The sequence below is a fragment of the Nasonia vitripennis genome (genome assembly GCF_009193385.2).
Source record: "Nasonia vitripennis strain AsymCx chromosome 1 unlocalized genomic scaffold, Nvit_psr_1.1 chr1_random0005, whole genome shotgun sequence".
Classification (NCBI taxonomy): Eukaryota; Metazoa; Arthropoda; class Insecta; order Hymenoptera; family Pteromalidae; genus Nasonia; species Nasonia vitripennis.
This window is the reverse complement of record NW_022279591.1, coordinates 4,069,961-4,089,334: the sequence shown is the minus strand read 5'-3', so window position 1 is coordinate 4,089,334 and position 19,374 is coordinate 4,069,961. Positions and strand designations below refer to the sequence as shown.

Sequence of the window (19,374 nt, the reverse complement as noted above, 5' to 3'; positions counted from 1 at the left end):
GGCGTGAAATACAATAATCCATAAAACATATAGTATAACTATTTTCAATCAATAAATTTAATAATAATTAAATTTTTTTGCTGAAAGGATTCATGTGAAAGTAATAAGGTTCTATCAACTAAATCTACATAATATTAATTCGATGTTTCTAATGTGTTTATCAACTTTGCCTTCTAATAATGTATATCTTCCTACAATTATGTTAAACTATTTTGGATCGCCTTTCTTGACAACATCAAGTGGCGCGGGAGCGCCACGAAGGCGAGTTTGAGAAGCAGACGACGCCGCGGCGCCCGTGACACTATTTACTTCTATATTGGTCTCTCGAATTTTCAATTAAGGAAATAAATTATTTATCATTCATGTACCCAGCTAATTTTGATAAATGTTTATACTGGTATGCCAAACTATGATTTTAAACCAAAATATCAGCAATAAACTAGCTTTAACATAATAAACAAGTATGCAGGTGAACAAAAATGCTGAAATCACTTGCTTAATTATTCTTCAGCCCAAAAAGTGGTAAGACCGTTAAGTTAACTGCCTGCAGTTCGACCGAGTGGTTAGACTGTGAAGTTGGCCGCACAAGCTATTGGGTCTACATTGTCTGCTATTCTGCTTGAATTAAAAATCTTTCAAGGAAGGTGTCTAGATAAATAGGGTGGCTGATGACGACGTCTAGGTGGTGCGCTCCGTGGTTTTTGGTGTTTAGGTAAATAAATCATACGAGGACGGCATCTAGGTGTACAGGGCGGCCGATGGCGAGGTCTAGGTAGTTCGCACCGTGGTTTTTGGTGTCTAGGTGTTGAAATAATTCGAGGGCGGTGCCTACGTGTACAGGGTGGCCGATGACGAGGTCTAGGTAGTTCGCTCCGTGGTTTTTGGTGTCTAGGTAAATAAATCATACGATGACGGCGTCTAGGTGTACAGGGTGGCCGATAACGAAGTCTGGGTAGTTCGCGCCGTGGTTTTTGGTGTCCAGGCGTAGAAATAATTCGAGGGTGGTGTATATCAGAACAATCAGTGATCTCATGTTAGTGATAATAATGTTACAAAAAAGCTTTGATCTAAAGGTGCTAAAATATGCTTATATTTTATTTCTACGACGTCGAATATGAAATACTCAAAAAAATTTACTAAAAAGGATTGAAATCTCTAAAAAAAAAATTAACTTTTAAAAAAGTAAAAAGTCAGGCAAGTTTCATATATTTCGCAACAAAATTACAGATTGAAAAGTACTAAGATCAATCAAACAAAGTCAAGTTTATTATATTTAATCGTGATGAAGCAAGGAACAACTCTCAAGATAATTACTACGTAACTTGCCATGCCCGTTTCATTGTACTTATGGTGTTTTTATGACGTTCTAATACATAAAAGGAAATCTTAGTTGTTCACCAATAAACAAAATTAAACATGGGCATGGCAAGTTACGTAGTAATTATCTTGAGAGTAGTATATAATAAACTTGACTTTGATTGATCTTAGTACTTTTCAATCTATAATTTTGTTGCGAAATATATCAAACTTGCCTAACTTTTTACTTTTTTAAAAGTTAATTTTTTTTAGATATAATTCTCCTCTAACAATTCCTCAAATCACGAGCCGTCCGCGCCTCGATTCCCGCGATAATTATGCACGCGCGAAAACATAACGCGCACCACTACACGCAGCACGTCGTCGGAAAGCGCAGCACGTACTGTATCCAACAGGCGCTCTAGTTCAAAAAGCCACATTATCGGAAACTCTCGTGTTGTTTTCTGTCTCCTCCGCCCCGATCCACCAACAACCCTACTTGAATATTCCAAGAGGATAATTAATAACATTAATATATTTAATTTACTACCAGTTGAAGAAATTAGAGTTATTATACTCCTTTACATTGTTATCAAAAAAATGTTAAGAAGCTTCTTCTACATTTATAAAAAGAATCGAACTAAAGGTAGACAGGTTGTTTTTGAGATTTTCCGGTGATCGAAATTGTGACTCAGCACTTTTTAGGCACGACCGCGACGCGGAAGTGCCTTATTTTATATTGATTTTTTTTGCCACTTGGACATCGTTTACAGGGAGGCGCGATTTGTTTTTCAGTAGATTCAATGTACACCTGGGGCTAATTCTCGTAGACGATGTCTTGTCGACGTAGAGGTCACCCTGACACCTGAATACCATCTACAGGGAGGTACAATTTTTTTTCGGTAGATTCGATGTACATCTACTGCCTATTCTTGTAGACAATAATTCATCAACTTAAGTGTCATTCTACCTATTGGATATTGTATACGAAGAGTTTTGCCTTGTTTCGATGTATTATTGCAATGAAGCTTATTACTTCGTTATTTTATTTTTATTTAATGTATATATTATTTATCATTGTAAAATATTATTCACTCTCTGCGTTTAACAGGGTTGAGACTGTCATCTTTACATTTTATATTGAGTAGTATTTTGTCTAATCTAATAAGTATTTTGCTTCCTTCTAGAAGCTTTGTAATAGTAACATTTTCAGTTTTGCTAAAACTTCGTAGAAACGCATTTGAAGGTGTTTAGAGTTCGAATCATGCGTTTTTAGAAAATGTCCGTGCGTATAGATATGTGTGATGTGTATGTACGTATATCGTTGATTCTGGAACCACGCGACAGATCGTAATAAAATTTGACATGCATGTATGTTTTCTAATTCTGATCATTTTATGGTCATATCATAGTCATTTTTCGATTTTTGAAAAAATATTTTTGCTTTTTTGATGAAATGATTTATACAGTATATCTAAAGATAGTGTACCTAAAAGTGCATAAAATTGCCTACTTTTTCCCGCAAGATTTTCCAGATTGACCGTTCCGGTCAATTTTTATGATAAAAAGGGTGTTATTTATTTAAAAATTCATGTATTTGAAACTAAATAGTTAAACGTTTTGAAAAAAATATGATAATAGGAAAAGATAATATCTACTTGCTGTAAAAATTTTAAACTATTTTAACGACTTGTTTTCGAGCTAAATATCGAAAACTAAAAAAAATGGGTTTTCTATGTCGTATGATTACGGGAGTAAAAAGGCTTGAATTAAATTTGGGGAAAATATCGATCTTTTGATTACATTGGCTAGGTTTTTTTTGCAGCTTATGAAGCCATTTAATTTAAAAGATAGAAGGTTATACATTTTTTATCTCTTACCCTGTTTGACTGAATATTATTATTTTTGTTAATTTTTATAACTCGTTATCTAAAGCTCAGAATGTTTTGAGAACATTAATGGTTTTATGAGGTAGAAAATGTCCGTACAGATGGCTTTCTGTGTGTATGTGTGTATGTGTGGGGGGGGGGGGGTGCGTCCGTGCGTGTTTTTTTATGTGGCGTAGGCAGAGCAATCTCTGCACAAGTGGCCCTACAAGGCTCACACGAACGTGTCCTATTCTGAGCAATTCATCGACCTGCCCTTTGGCTCACATGACTATGGTTATCCTAAGGCCACTCATATTAGGTTTTAGAAGGTTCACCTTTCTACTATCGTCCTGGTTTCCGAATGCATTTACTATCGCCGTTCTCACTTCATCAACTGTTGCCTCCGAATCTATGTCTCTTATTTCCAGGGTCCATTGCCGTTCTTCCTTTCTGACTTCTCCAACGCCTTGTATGCTTTCTCTACCTCCGCCGTAAAAGACTCCCTACCAGACCCTCTCTATAGTTAGAAAAAGATGTCTCCGCTTCTGGTTTTTTTAACTTACAGTATCGTCCTTCCATTGGTATCTGGGTTTACCTCCTTCCGTAGCTTCTTTAGGACTTGCGCGTACGTCTTGTTTTGTCCCACCTTCACTAGTAGCCCTTCAAGCTGCTTGCTCTTATTTGGCCTCCTTTTCTCTGCTGGCTGTGGTGCGCTGTGAGTTATTCGTATATTATACGGGTTGACTCTTCAGCTATGTCTGTCAACTCTTCTTTGTTTTGCTACCACTACTGCTATGTCGTTAGCGAATCCTACGACTGTTGCTCTTTCAGGTAATTGTAGCTTTAGTGCCCCGTCATACATGATGTTACAAGTCGGTGAGCCAAGTACTGACCCTTGGGGGACGCCTCCTGTAACTTTATATGTCTTGGTACCGTGTCAAATAATAGAATTCTGTCCTTTAAGTAATCGGACATCATCCTTCTTATATATAAGAGCACATCCTGCTTCCGGAGTGCCTCGTATATTTCACTCTATCTGGCCGAATTGAATGCATTTTTGTCATCCAATGTAACTAAACTATAGCGCAATACTGCTTATTTCCTCCCTGCCGTCTTTTCGCCTCTATCGCTGTTTGTGCAGTGTCAATCACTAGATTAACTGCGTTCAGGGTTAAACGCTTCTTTCTGAAGCCATATTGGTGTTCCGCTAATCCACCTTTTCCTTCTATAAAATGATCCATTCTGACGCAGATAATGCGTTCCAGAATCTTCCCTGGGGTATCCAGCATGCAGAGTGGTCTGTATGATGAGGACTCCTCGGGTGGTTTCTTTCCTTTTGGCAGAAGCACTAGTCGCTGTTTTTTCAAATTTTTGGGAAATGTTCCCTCTTCTAGACATGTATTGTACAAGTCTACGAATACCTCTGGATGAGCATGAATGGCATGCTTCAACGCAATATTTGGAATGCCATCCGGCCCTGGAGCCTTGTTGTTTCCTACCCTTCTGCAGGCAGCTAACGATTCCTGAATCGTGATCGGTGGGATAGCCTCTTCATTTAAACTTCTTTCGATGACACTTGGCTCTTCCAGTTGCCTGGGGAACAGCGGGGTCACTACCCGGTGTAATAGCTCCGGGTATTTTGGAGGGGGCACGTAGCTTCTTTAATCTTCTTCATTACTATTTTGTATGGTCGATCCCAAGGGTCTTGTTCGACCTCATCCTGTAATTCTTTAAGGCACCGTCGTTTGTTTTCGCGGATTTTCTTCTTAAGACTCCTTTTAGCGTCTTTTATTTCTTGTCCGCGGGCATCTACTATTTTCTGGCTTATACCAGTTTTATAGTTTTTCTTCCTCGCCCGTTGTTCTCATCTTCTAGTCCAGTGGCACTCGCTACATCTCCTTGTCCCACCAGTATACTAGTGGTCGTCTACTGTATGCCACTCTTCGTGGCATTGCAGCGTCACATGCTTGGGTGATGTTTACCGTCACCTGCTCCGCCTTGCTGTTCGCCGTTCCAGACAGTTACATTTCTTTTAGTGCTAACAGGAACATCTCCTTATTATAATTCTTCGTTTTTCAACTAACTCTATTTGTCGTTGTACTCGCGCTGGGTCTCCTTTTTGGTATTCCTACCGTCATTATTATGGCCTGATGATCACTTACTGTCCATGAATCAACTGAGCCAATAAGGCTGCTACTAACAAACGTCAGATCGACGATAGACCCTGCGTCTCCTCTTCTAAATGTGTGGGTGCATCCTTGGTTAACTAGGATCAAATCCAGGAGAGCAAATACTTCCAGGAGTACTCGTCCTCTGTGGTTAGTCTTTATGCTGCCCCACTTTACAGCCCACGCATTAAAGTCGCCTGTAAGCAGTATTGGTTTCCTCCCTACTGCGTCTTGTATGAGCCGATCTTGATCGATTGGAGCGTTAGGTGAAGCGTAGCAGCTGTAAACAGTGACAACTGCTACCTTAGCCCGTATAAATCCTTCTTCACGGATCTTCATTTTTTCACAGAAATCAACGTTTCCAAATGCCCAAATTGCTGCTTTACCCGTAGTGTCCATTTCCCACGATGGTTCGTCTAGATCCTTATATTGTTCGCACACAATAGCTACGTCTTCCTCTTTCTCGCGGACGTACTGATTGAGTAGGTCCTGTGCTGTCTTACAGTGGTTTAGATTTATCTGCACTATATTTATTTTCGTTGGTTCTTCAGTACTTTTAATGCAGCTCGGTAGGCTGAGCATGTATAGCTACCAGCTGCATGGTCACTCTTTGATTCTCCATCCTTTTTCCGGCAGAGAATGCAACTTAGCGCGTTCGTGCAACTTTTCGCTGCATGCCCTTCCGTTCAGCACTTAAAACAGAATTTACTTCTGTCGTACGTCTCTGTACACTTTTTTGCGATATGGCCAAAACCCAAGCCTTTATAACATCTAGGTGGTCGTGTCTCTTGACTAATTTCCCTGATTCTGTAATTAACCCAACCTACTTTAAGCTTTCCCCGTGCGATCGCTTTTTGTGCAATCTGGGCAGGCAGCTGTACGACGGCAGTCTGCGTATCTCCATAAGTTTTCCGAAGAGTTTTTACGGACGTCTCCTCTACTACTTTCTTCTCTTCTGGAAACTCTCTACTCAGGGCTTCTAGAATATTCTGCTTAGAGGTAAGCATATCCAGGTCTTTTATTTCAAAGACCACTTTATGCTGAAGCTTCTTGATTGTGGCTTCTTTTAACAGCACCGCTTTAACCGCTTCTTGAAGTTCATGCGTTTTCACTATCTTATTTACGCTGTTACCAAGCACTGTCAGATTAGGGTCCGCTTTTATTTTCCTGAAAATATTAGCGTACGAATTTCCTTTAGCAGCTTTTATAACAGGTGCATCAGGCCTGGCGAGTCTCTCTCGTAGTTTTCTTGTGCCATTTTTGTTCTTGGCACCGGTGCCTTCATGTATAATCTTTTTCCTCTTCTTTTCTTTCTTTTTCTTCTTTCTGGTGATAACCTCCTGCCAGGGTGGGTCTGCTTTTTTTTCCGAAGACTCCTGCGATTGGATTTTTGACGTGACTACCACAGAGACTACTTCCTTATCTTTCATTCTTCTCTTAGCGTAGTTTTCTCGTCGCTCTTCTACCTGGCTTGGTGACATTGCCTTACGCTTATTTAGCGTTCTATTTGTCACCGCGTTTGATGCTTCTATCGTCTGTGATGCCTTGTCCTCGGCATGGATATGCTGCTGATTCGGTAACATTTCCGCTTTACTTACCTGGATCATAATCGCCGATAGATCGCTTCTAACAGACTTATGAATGTTTGATGCGTTTGACACAACATTATCCATAGAGTCCAGCCTGTCTCGGATCTTCTCCCATATGCTTTCTCGTTCTCGCTTAGCATCCCGGATTGTAGTCCAGATCTCGAGAGCTCCTTTTCCTGCTTTCTCTCCTTGCTCGGTTAAATTTTCCATGCTCGATAATAGTCTTCATCCCTGTATGTATCCGACCACCGTCGATCCCCCCGTCTATAGAGGCAGCTGACATGGCCCCAACACATTACTGTAAGCGGTGTCAGACTGGGAACCTCATACCAGAGTATAGCACGCGATACTGCCCTAGCCCACCTCCACTCTCTCGAACCTCCCACCCCGAACAAAGTGCTTGGCTCTCTGGAGAGTTTCTGGCAGACATCAAGCAATATCACGCACTCGCCTTAGCCGATTGACCGGTACTGGCTATGTGACTGGCCTCTCGTCTTGCTGTAAGCGGGAGCCAAAGGTGGTTCAGGTCACTTTGGCTCGCAACCTCAGATTGCCTCCCCACCCAGGATCTCCTATAGGCAGCTTACGGATCGTACCGCACAGCAAATGCAGCGGCCTAATTTGGTCCACGGAGCATATTTTATTTCTGCTCTACCCTCCGAGGTATATACCCCAGCGAGCTCTCTCCCATCCGCCACCCAGGAGACGCGCCACATACGGGTGTCAGGCTTACCCGCGTGGGCGTGTGTATGTGTGTGAGTGCGTGTGTGTATACGTATACCAAAATAATTCTGGAACCAAGTGACTGATTGTAATAAAATTGGACATGCACATATCGTCGGTCCCTACGAAGAGTAGTACGGTTCAGATTTGCCATGAAGACTAGTACGGTTCAGATTTGCCGCGAAGACTAGTACCTTTCAGATCATTCCCACGTGAAGAAATCCAATTGTTTTGGAGAAAAACAAATAGTTATTTTGGTTAAAACTAACAAAATTGAAATATTTTTAGTTTGAAATGTTTGAAAAATTTGAAATGTACTAGTCCTCGCGGAAAATCTGAACCATACTAGTCTTCGTAGCAAATCTGAACCGTACTAGTCTTCGTAGCAAATATGAACCGTACTAGTCTTCGTAGTAAATCTGAACCGTACTACTCTTCGTTGGGACCGACGACATGTTTATTAATTTTTAATTTGGGTACATTTTATTTCAAGATTCTAACCATTGTATGGCCATTTTATGGTCATTTTATGTACATTTTTCGATTTTTGAAAAATTATTTTTGTTTTTTTTTGTTTAACTAAATAGTTCAGAGTTTTGTAAAAATGTTAAGCCATTTTGACGAAAGCTGTTCTGTTTTAGTTGACATTTAAAAGTGCCTTTTAAAAGTGCCTTAAAGTCACCTTTTAAAAGTGTAAAAAATGCTTAGGTTATCTACGACTTGTCCCTCTGTAACTCGAAGAATATTTATGAAAAAATGTGAAATAATTCATAAAATCCTTGGAACACTTCGGGAACATATTCCCACGGTTTCAAGAAAAGACAATACTGTATATTTGAACCACATTTTATGTATTAGAACTATAAATTCAGATGGAGGAAGTTACGTGCCAAAGAATCCTGATCCGCTGATCCTTTCTTAAAATCTAGATTGTAAGAAATATGTAAAATATATTCCATGGATCGAATCCAGGTGTGTAAGATAGGAAATCCCCATTGGTAAAACTCTGTATTGCCCTGAAGTTTTAAGACAAAATTTATATTATTAATATCTTTAGGACTAACTCCACAAATGTTACAGCGAGAAGAAGCCTTTTGTTTAGTTAAAATATTGCATACTCTGCCATCTATCATGGTACATTTTATGTCAAATGCCATCTCCATACATTCAAAGTTATAATTTTTTATTTTCTTTAGCAATGCTGAAATATTTTCGTAATGTTTCTCGGTTACTTTATCGCTTTCTTTAAGAAATTTGAAATTTATTGGACGACAATAAAACACGGATGAAGGTTTTTTGTTAACCCATAAAATTTCGGTTTTTGTAGTCCTTAGCTGCAGAGGTACAAAATTACAAATAAATACAGATGCGTCAGTGGCTGTAGTTTGATAAACAGATTAGATCGGTGGAGTCACCAAAATTCCATTTTTGTCTTGTCGTCTGTTGTCCTGAAGCTCCATCCATTCCCCACTTGCCCACAAATATTAAACTTTTCGTTGCATTTGTTAATACTTCTTTATCTAAAGTCATTATAATCCATTTTATAGTATGTTCTAGCAAAGATATAGAATTAACTTTCGCCCCCTATTAGAACAAGTGATATGCTCAGGATAACTAGCTTTCTTAGCTTCTACGATTGCAGAATTAGCAGCGATTTTTTTTTTGTTTAAAACACGAAGATAAAAGCTAAATGTAAAAATTATAACTTTGATATTTTTATATTGTTTAAACACATGAAAAATCGCATACATAGTACATTACACAACTAGAGGCAAAAGTTGGCTTTTTCAAGCGACGATGATGATTGAGAACGATTGGGAGTCGACGGACACAAGTGATCAATCATCATCCGAGTCTGAAAAAGCCAACTTCCGCCCCTTGTTGTGTACCGTGCTTTTTATAATCAGGGCATCGATAGCGCTCTTTTTAGCCTGCCTAGAATTTTGAAAATTTAAAAAATTTTGAAAATTTAAAAGATTTTAACAATTTAAAAAATTTTAAAATTTAAAAAATTTTAACAATTTTGAAAATTTTAGAGGCGAAAGTGCCGTCTACTTTGGCCCTGTGGTGAAAGAGCCCACTTTGGCCCCTAGGGAAAAAACACTTTCGCTTTAAGATATATGTATATATGTGTGTTTGGGTGTGTTTATATGTACACACAAAAAAACTAAAAAGGCCTTTCGCCCAGGCTTGAAAAACTCGACTTTCGCTCCACTTTTTCGTAGGCGAAATGCGCGTTTTCGATTCACGTGTTATGAAAAATGTTTATTATGGCCCAAACTGCACATATTAGTTCTATATGATGCCCTTGACTATCAAAAAAAATTTCAGCGCGATCCCTTAACTTGGCCTTGAGTTATAGCTGGTATAAGTTGGTATTTTAAGCAATGTTTGCATTTTTGCCTATTTTTAATGATTTCTAGTTAACCCATTAAAGCCCATGCTAAGACTGGTTGAGATAGCGACAAACAAACTGTGCTATCCTTTGCATAAGTGAAAAATAAAATATACGTATTTTTTCTTATGTCATTTGCAATTGTTTATAACAAATTATTTAAACAAATTACAAAAAAATTCATAATTTTCAAAATCTGAATGCGGGAATCGATTCTGGAGGTAAAATCGAGACAAAAACCTATATAACACTTTTTTGTCAGAGTTCAATTTGTTAGTGTAATGTAGGAATAAACTATTGACAAATAAATGTTTTCATTCTCTTGCATGGTATATGGAATCATATCAGTATTTTTTACTGATAAATTTTGAGATCTTATACTGTAATTGGATAAGTTTATTTCATTTCGCAAATCCTTCCGTGTTAGAGATCACGTTTGAGTGGCGGGCTAACGGTTGAAAACATTCATGGAATTTTTGGGAATTGGAATTTCAACATGTCGGACAAGAACGGAATGGTATTGTGAGAAATGTTCTATACCTGTTTGCAAAAGTCATAAAGTAGGACACGGCAATGAACAATAATTGAATCCCACCGAACATATTTACAATAATTCATGTGAATATTGATGGATAAATACAATAATTAGCTTCATTCTATACGATTTTTTGAAACACTCAGGAGGCCGAATGTTTCTTCCTACATTACAATAACTAATTGGCCTCTGACAGAAAAGTGTTATATGGGTTTTCGTCTCAATTTTACCCCCAGAATCGATTCCCGCATTCAGATTTTGAAAATTATGAATTTTTTTGTAATTTGTTTACATAATTTGTTATAAACAATTGCAAATGACATAAGAAAAAATACGTATATTTTATTTTTCAGCTATGCAAAGGATGGCACAGTTTGTTTGTCGCTATCTCAACCAGTCTTAGCTTGGGCTTTAATGGGTAATGGATGCATTTTTAACTAAAACTACCCTGATACTTTTTTCTGTAAAATTTCCTAAATTTTTCAATAAAAATACTTTCAAAGTCCTATATATATATATGTGTAGGCTATATTATTTGCAAAATCATAGAACTTGATTTTATTGTTACAAATATTCCTACTGAAGTAGAGGAATCGTAAATATATTATATCTCTTGCAAAAATTAACTTATAGTGTTTATAAACTCTAATGCTCGTTGTTATTTTAAACTTCAAACATAGAATGATCTCTACGAGCAATTTTTATTGATAAGTTTATGGTGCCGTCAATAAAAATTACTTGTAGAGATCATTCTATGTTTTAAGTTTAACAATTAACTTAATCATCCACTGACTTTGAAAAATTATGATTGAGTGTATGATTTATGTTCTAATTTTTTGCAAGAGATATAATATATATTCACGATTCCTTGACTGCGGTAGAAATATTAGCAACAATGAAATCAAGTTCTTTGATTCTTGTTGCAATCATCCGAGCGAAGCAATTCATTTCTTTATGCAAACATGTATTTCAATAATTTATCACTAAGGTTTAAATTTTTAGTCAATAATGGACATTGAATACCAATTTTCTTATTTTCATGTTTACTATTTTTGTGATTTTTTTAGGAATGATCCAAGCAATTTATAAGCTTTACTTATAGCTTTGAATATAAATTTTAATCATTTTTAGCATGAATTTATGGTTATCTTCATTTTCAGCTAAGAATACAGGGCCTATGCCATTCTGGAGCCAATACTGAGACTTTTGCACTATAGAAAGGTATCTTATCATCGTACAAAAGTAGTCGGAGCCATGATCGAACCCTCAGATTTTTACATTCTAAGGCAAATAAAATCGCCTAAACATATATACACGACTTTGAGAGTATTTTTATTCAAAAATTCAGAAAATTCTACAGAAAAAAGTATCAAGGTAGTTTTAGTTAAAAATGCATTCATTATTAACTAGAAATCATCAGAAATAGGCAAAAAATGCAAAAACTGCAAAAACTGCTTAAAACCCCAACTTTGACTAACTATAACGCGAAGCCAAGTAAAAGGATCGCCCTACAATTTTTTTGAGAGTCAAGGGTATCGTATAGAACAAATATATGCAGTTTCAGCCATAGGATACGTAACTACCGCCGACAGCGCCAATTTTTGCAGCCGAAATTGGCAAAACTAAGGTCCTAAACAAACTTGTTTTGACAAATACAAAAAAATAATATAACTCTAAGTAAAAAATTATTTTATATATAACGTAATAACCAAAATAAAGGAGATTCATACAAAGTTTTGCTTAAAATCATAAAAATATTAATTGTAGGACCCTTGTTTTGTCACGTCTAGATGGCATTTGCGTTGCGCGCCCAGAGGTAGTTACGTAGCATATAATACAAATTTTTTATTTTTACTTAATTGAGAATCACCCATATATAAATATAAAGAGTCCGCTTTATAGATTTTTTTTTTTAATATATCGTATGTTATGTAAATAATGTTTTAATAATTGCTATTTTATAAATTCCTACACAAATATGTATACTACATTGGAAATTAAAAATTATTAAAACCAAAAATTTCCCTGTAAACAATATTTTTTGTGTAGACATCGGTAAAACTAAAATTATAATAATCCATTAACTTATTATTTTTAACTGTTTTTGCAGTAAAAATCTTTTTTTTCGAATAATATTTTTAGATTTTTTTTTTGTTTTTTTTTTACGCGAGATAGTGCAACGTATAATTGTCCATAACGAAACACAGGATTTCGAAGGTATAATAGCGTTATTCTCCTCGCTCCTAACGTCGCTCGGTAAAAATATATATTGCAATCGTGATAAAATTAAAGTTTTGTTAAAATCTTATTTCCTAATTTTTGATAATATTAACAAAAAATGTCTTCATAATCATAATATTTTTATTAATAGGCTATTTCCAAGTAAGGATAATTTACGCATATCTTTTGAACAAGAATATATTATGATTGCCGTGTTTTTGCTAAGCATTTGCAATTGCTATTGTCCTATTTGCCCATATAAAGTACAATTTGATATTAGTAAAATTCGAGAACATACTATTAGAATGTATGATGCATTTACTTTATCATTTTTTTAAATATCAGAAGATTCTAAAAATAAAGTTAATTTTGACACAATTGCTAAAGTTTCAATTTTAAGAAACGTTACTCATGCAATAAAATTTGCAGAATTTAAATTAAATTTTGATAAAATTAATATTCAAGAACTTAAGGTATTATATACAGAAAGACTTAGTGAAGAACAACAATCATTGATTAACTATTTTAGAATCCAGCACAAAGAAAAAATAACTGCTAAAAATTAATCAAAAAATAATGTAGATAATACAATAATAAGTTAAGCTGATAAAACAACTAATAATTGTGTACATCATTTTGAAAGAATCTTACCGACGGATGTGGATAACAATGACATTGTATATATCAAATCAAAAAAGCTATAAAATTTTATTTAAACAAAAATTTGATGATTAAAAATACATGAAAGAAAACATTTTAAATATAAAATTTTCTGTCTTTTAAGTTAAAAAATAGTCTTCATAGAAAATATCCGTATGGATGTATGTGTGTGTTTTTGCTTTCTACAAGAGAAAGCTTTGTGATGGTGACAATTTTGCTAACAAAGATTTTGATAGATTTTTATGTTTTCGAGGTTCCTGAGTTAGGAAAAGTGGTTTTTGAAAAATGTATGTCTGCATTTAGGAATGTATGTATGTATGTATGTATGTATGTGCGAGTGCTCGAAAATGGTTACCACAATAACTCCCTAACGCATTTATATTTGTCGCTAAAACTTTAAAAGCTCATCAAGTATGATCTGATAAAGAACTGATTAAATTTTGAAGCCATTTGACTAAAGTAAAATATTTTTTTTTTTTTAATTTTTTCTCAAATATTAAAAATGGCATATTTTCCCCAAAAATGTTTACCACGATTTCTCCTGAACGCAATTGTATTTTTCGCTGAAACTTTATAGGTTCATAAAGTATAATCTAACAAAGAACTGCCTGTTAAGGACTATTATACCAGGACGCAAATGTCATCGGTGGTTTACCATGGCTCTTCGTGACCTTTTGATCGAACGGAACAGACTCTACAGACGATTTTGCAGGAGTCGACTACCTTGGGATCTATACCTTTGTAACGGTTTAACTTTCCTCAAGAGACTGGATAGTCAGTCGATTCCAGGATCAGGATAGGGGAAAGGAGCAAAAAAGAGCCTGTTTTTATATTCTCAACAATAACAAAATATATTTCTTAGTTAAACATTAGCATTTGGAATCAGTTGTTAAATCTCGGCTGAAACAGAAATCAATTATGCGTCTTGTTAAAAATACTTCGCCTTTACAAGTAGAATTGTTTAAACTAACGCGGTTAACAATTTACAGGAACATATACGCGATTTCGTTACAAGATTGATTCGGTGTTCGCGGCTGCGGTGTATCGGTTCGGTGGCGGTATGACGGGTCGGTGGCGGATTTTTAGGTTAGGACCGTTCTGTGTGCGCACAGTAACTGCCGGGATAGTGTCACGGTGTTTTGAGGTTATCCCTCGGATTTGCGCACGGCTTCACAAATCTTCGTCGCTCGTCTCATTCCTCTCTTTATCCTGTGTGCACACATAGATAAAGCGAGTCGTGAGATGTCGGCGTAAGGCTGGCTTCGTTGGTTAGGAATTTACCTTTGTTTCACCAGGACGTGAGCGCACGACCGGGCGAATCGCCAGCGGAACTATTGTTACTCCCTTAACCCTGTGGGCTCACAGTGGCTGAGGGAGGTAGCAATGTGTCGGAATGTAGGTTAGAATTTTACGGTTTACGTAGACGAGGCTCGGTGTCGTTCGGGTGTTCCGGGTTGCCTCGTGTGCTCACGATGGCAATTCGGAGTTTCGGGTTTCGGTTCGTCACGTGGGCTCACGAGAGGATTTCGTCGGCGTAGGTCTATCTCTCGCTTTTCCTTGTAGTAACGTGTGCGCACGATGCTACCCGGAGTGGAGCTCGAGTAGAACTGCCAGTTGTGCCACGCCATCCGTCTTATAAAGGCGCGCGGCGCGGATGTGTAGAGGTGCGTTCACGGCGCACCGCGTGTGCCGCCTGGCGCGTTGTCGCTGAGTCGCTTGCCGGCTGCCGCGCTCCGTGCTCGTGCGGACTCGCCCTGCGGATGTTGCGCGCGCGCGCTCAATCCGTGTCGTGCGGATTCGCCTTTCTTTAGTTGCGCGCGCGCTCACTGCTCATGCCGCATCTATTGCGGCCGCCTTCACACGTTTTTACATGTGCGAGACTTGTGTCTTGTCACACTTTTATAGAATTGCAAGGGACGATACTCACAGGTAGGTTGAGGAGGCTAGGCTGAATTATTACTATTCACGTCTGTCTACTTTGACCGATATTGCTGAGATCTGGACAGAACTTGAAAATCTTGGTATAACCACCTCTAAATTACCTTCACCTACTCGGTTTTCTTCAGACGATTTCAACAGACATTTCAGTTCTATCTCTAATGACTCATTCGCTTCATCAGTGGAGAAGTATCTGCGAACCCTGGAGAGTTTGGACCTCCCTGAACATTTTAGCTTTAGGGCCATTACAGAGTCTGATGTGTCGGCTGCTGTATCACACTTTAACACCCAGGCCAGAGGAGGCATGGCATCCCGCAGGTTGTAATCTCTAAAGCACTGCCAATACTCGCTCCTCAACTATGTTAAATCTTCAACCTGTCTGGCACGCTTTCCCTCCACCTGGAAGTCGTCGCTCGTACAAGCACTAAACAAAGTCAGCTCTCCAACAGCTTTGACTGACTACCGTCCGATCTCTCTACTCTGTTTTATATCCAAAGCGCTGGTATGGCTGGTGCACAGGCAAGTCTCTGAGTATCTTGAAACAAGACTTTACCTTGACAACTTTTAAACAGGCTTCCGCACCGGTCACAGCACACAGTCCAGATTAATTAAGTTGACTGGTGATGCCAGGCTTGGAATAGATAAAAAGAAGGTCACTCTTCTACTTCTATTTGATTTCAGCAAGACATTTGATACTGTGTGTCACGTCAGGCTACTCAGAAAATCATCTTTCAGCTTTTCCAGGCAGGCTATCTGCTGGCTTGCATCTAACCTCACGGGAAGATAACAGGCCGTCATTTGTGACAACAACGAACTCTCTTCCTCTCAGCTACTAAACACCGGTATCCCACAGGGATCAGTTTTAGGTCCTCTGCTGTTCAGGATGAGTGCTAACGCCGAAAGTATAATGGGCTAGACTGCACAAAACCACCTCAAACTAAATGTCCCTAAAGCTAAGGCAATCGTCTTGGGCTTTTCCTACTATATCAATGCTTTACCTACCGTTGTTAACACTTACATTAACATAGGGAGAGCCTGGGTTGACTATGAATCCTCACTGCGCAATTTGGAGTTGGTGCTTTACTCTAAACTTACGTGGGAAGAGCACGTGACACAAATATGTAAACGTGCTCACTCTTTAATGTACCGGCTTTTTTCTTTCGGAAGAGTACCAACTTTAGGCTGCGCCAAAACCTTGTGCAAGCACTCCTATTTTCTATCATAGACTATTTCTCATCAGTATACTGCGACCTGATCTAAGAACTAGGCAATAAACTTCAGAGATTTCTTTACACGGGAATTCGTTACATCTGTGGTGTAAGGAGGGACGAGCATATCTCCTCTTACAGGCGTGAGTTGCAATAGCTTACCACCGCCGGGCATTGTAAATCTTTAACACTTCAGTGCCCACCTACATTCTAACCTTCTTTGACTTTGACGTCACACTAAGGCCTGTGTGGGGTGAGGTGATCCCTCTGGACATCCCAGCTTTCAAGACGGAGACGCTAAAGAAATCATTTGTCATTAGTACCTCATATCTCTGGAATTCGCTACCATCACTTCTTCGCAACACAATATCCATCTCGCACTTTAAACAATTTGCTGAACAATACTTCTTCGAACTGGAAAACACATTATCTTCACACAAGACCCTACACTCTTTCATTTTTTCCACTCCACATGCTTCATCTTTCACACACTCAAACAAATTATTTTCATACTATTTATTTGTAATCTATATGTTAGGCATTCGCCCCGTATAAAAAGTTTCAAAGAAACCTCTTATACCCAGAGCGAAAGCATATTGGATTTGACCAGAATGTGTTTTTTTTTCAATTCTTTTTGAGCCATCGACGCACTAACTTCGAACCACAAAAGTACGGAAGTGCGTCGCATGCCGCCATCTTCGGTTGTCCCGCGAAATATTCCCTCTTCAAAAATCAATTTTCAAACTGGAAATAAAATTAAATAAATACAAGGGTAATCGTGTAATCGCGGTTTTAAGCATTATTTGTCACGATCTATTGGATGGAAGGGCCTAGAACATCTTACCACACTTTTTTTATGCATCATTGTATTAAACCCATAAAAGAACCTTACGACTTAAGGAAAAAAAGGCTACGACAACTTTGTAGGGCATAATTTAACCTTTATTATTCCCAAAAAATGTTATTTGATCCAATACTAGTTTTCCCAAAATCGCCAAAAAGATACGTGTCCGCTTTATCTGCGACATACTGCATATACATCTATGTATATGTATATTTTTTAAATATTTTATTTACTCTGCATAACTTTAAATCTTGAGTAAATATGAACTATTTTCACTCTCACTATAAAGCACTTTCTCTGTATCTATATATAATCGCTGGAAGTTAAGAATTTTAAATTGAGGGCACACCTATTAGACCAGATTTTTATCCTAGAAATCTTCTTGGCCTCTTTTTGCCTCTTCCTCGAGAGTACTTTTTGTCTGGATGGGTACTCGCAAACCTGCACTTGGTATCTCAATGATCACACATATTTTCAAAATTACTGAACACTTTTTTAAAAAACTTCACTGCTCTGCTTTTAGACGAACACTTCATTTTTTTCTTCTTTTTAGGGTTATCAGCTATAAGCTATAACCCGAAAAACACTACTTAGATTAATTTAAAAACACTTTTAAAAAATATCAGCTTTTTTATGTATTTAGACATCAGCTGTATTTACTCAGTGTAAAACACATCCCGGGACTATATCAGCTGTGTTTTGAAATATTTGCCGTCTGCTAGCAGAACAGCAGAACGGTCGCTCTGTTCTTCTCCGACACATTGATTCTAACCTTCCTACAGGTGACGCGCGGGCGCGCGATATTTGAATTAAAATAAATGTCCCTACGTTTTGATCGGAGCCTTATGTAAGAAGCGAAACTAGAAATTTATCTCGAAAATAACGCCAAAAAATCTTATTAATACGCTCAAATGTATTTACTGAAATATGTATGAGGAGCATAATATACCTATATACGACGGTAAAACAATAGTATTTTCAACATCTTCTACATCTACATCTACATAATATTAATTTGCTTAAATTTATATCTATAACGTCATTTGTAGCTCAATTTCTTCAAATTCCTCCGATTCTAATTGAAATTTTTTTAACTGTCACATGAATCCTAACATCTAAGAATATTCCTACCGTATTATTTTTTTTTAGTGCACCAATATTGCAATATTCTAATGTAAAGATGAAATATCGCACTTTCCGGATTTTTCAGGAAATTTTTCGGGACGTCTTGGAATTTTGGTCTTCCCGGAATTTTAACGCTAATAATATACTTATGATTATAAACGAGGTTTCTTAGTAGTTAAACTTGATGTAATTTAAAAGGTAGCACCACATATAATTTACCTTAACTATAATGGGTTAACCTTAGGATCATCCTGACACTTGGACATCATCTACAGAAAGTTAAAATTTTTTTTGGTACATTTGCGTACATTTTTTTCGGTACTTAGTGCGTTGTATCATAGACCATGTCTAGCCATCCGGGAGGTGATTTTGACACCTGGACATTGCCTACTGGAAGTGAAAATTTTTTTTCGTACATTTGTTGTATCCTTAGAGCATTGTATGGTAGACCATGTTTCGCTATTCAGGATGTGATTTTGCAATATTTTTAGGTAAAGATGAAATTTTGCACTTTCCGGATTTTTCAGGGAATTTTTCTAGACCTAAAATTTCAGTCTTTCTAGAATTTTAACGCAGATCATATACTTATAACTATAAACGAAGTTTGTTGTAGTTAACCTTATTGTAATCTTGAAGTTAGCACTATATACCGTTTACCATAACTATAATGGGTTAATCTCAAAATCATTTTGACACCTAGACTTTGTTGACTGCAGATGAAAATTTCTGTCTAGTACATTTATTATATACTTAGTGCTTTGTATCATAGACCATATCTCGCCATTCAGGAGGTGATTTTGATACC

At 37.3% G+C, this 19,374-nt stretch overlaps 1 protein-coding gene across 4 annotated transcripts in view; it reads left to right on the top strand.

Moving 5' to 3' along the window:
* LOC100114333 (importin subunit beta-1) overlaps positions 1–19,374 on the top strand; it is a 192,297-nt gene that overhangs the window by 156,033 nt on the left and 16,890 nt on the right. For 2 of the 4 annotated variants that reach the window (XM_008203787.4, XM_031920857.2), the window contains one exon: positions 11,735–11,883. The exons of the other annotated variants lie outside the window; for them this stretch is intronic. In XM_008203787.4, coding sequence (XP_008202009.1) covers positions 11,735–11,738 — 4 coding nt within the window. In that variant the 3' untranslated portion in view covers positions 11,739–11,883. Of the gene's footprint in view, positions 1–11,734; positions 11,884–19,374 lie in introns of those variants that run through there. 4 annotated transcript variants of the gene reach the window in all.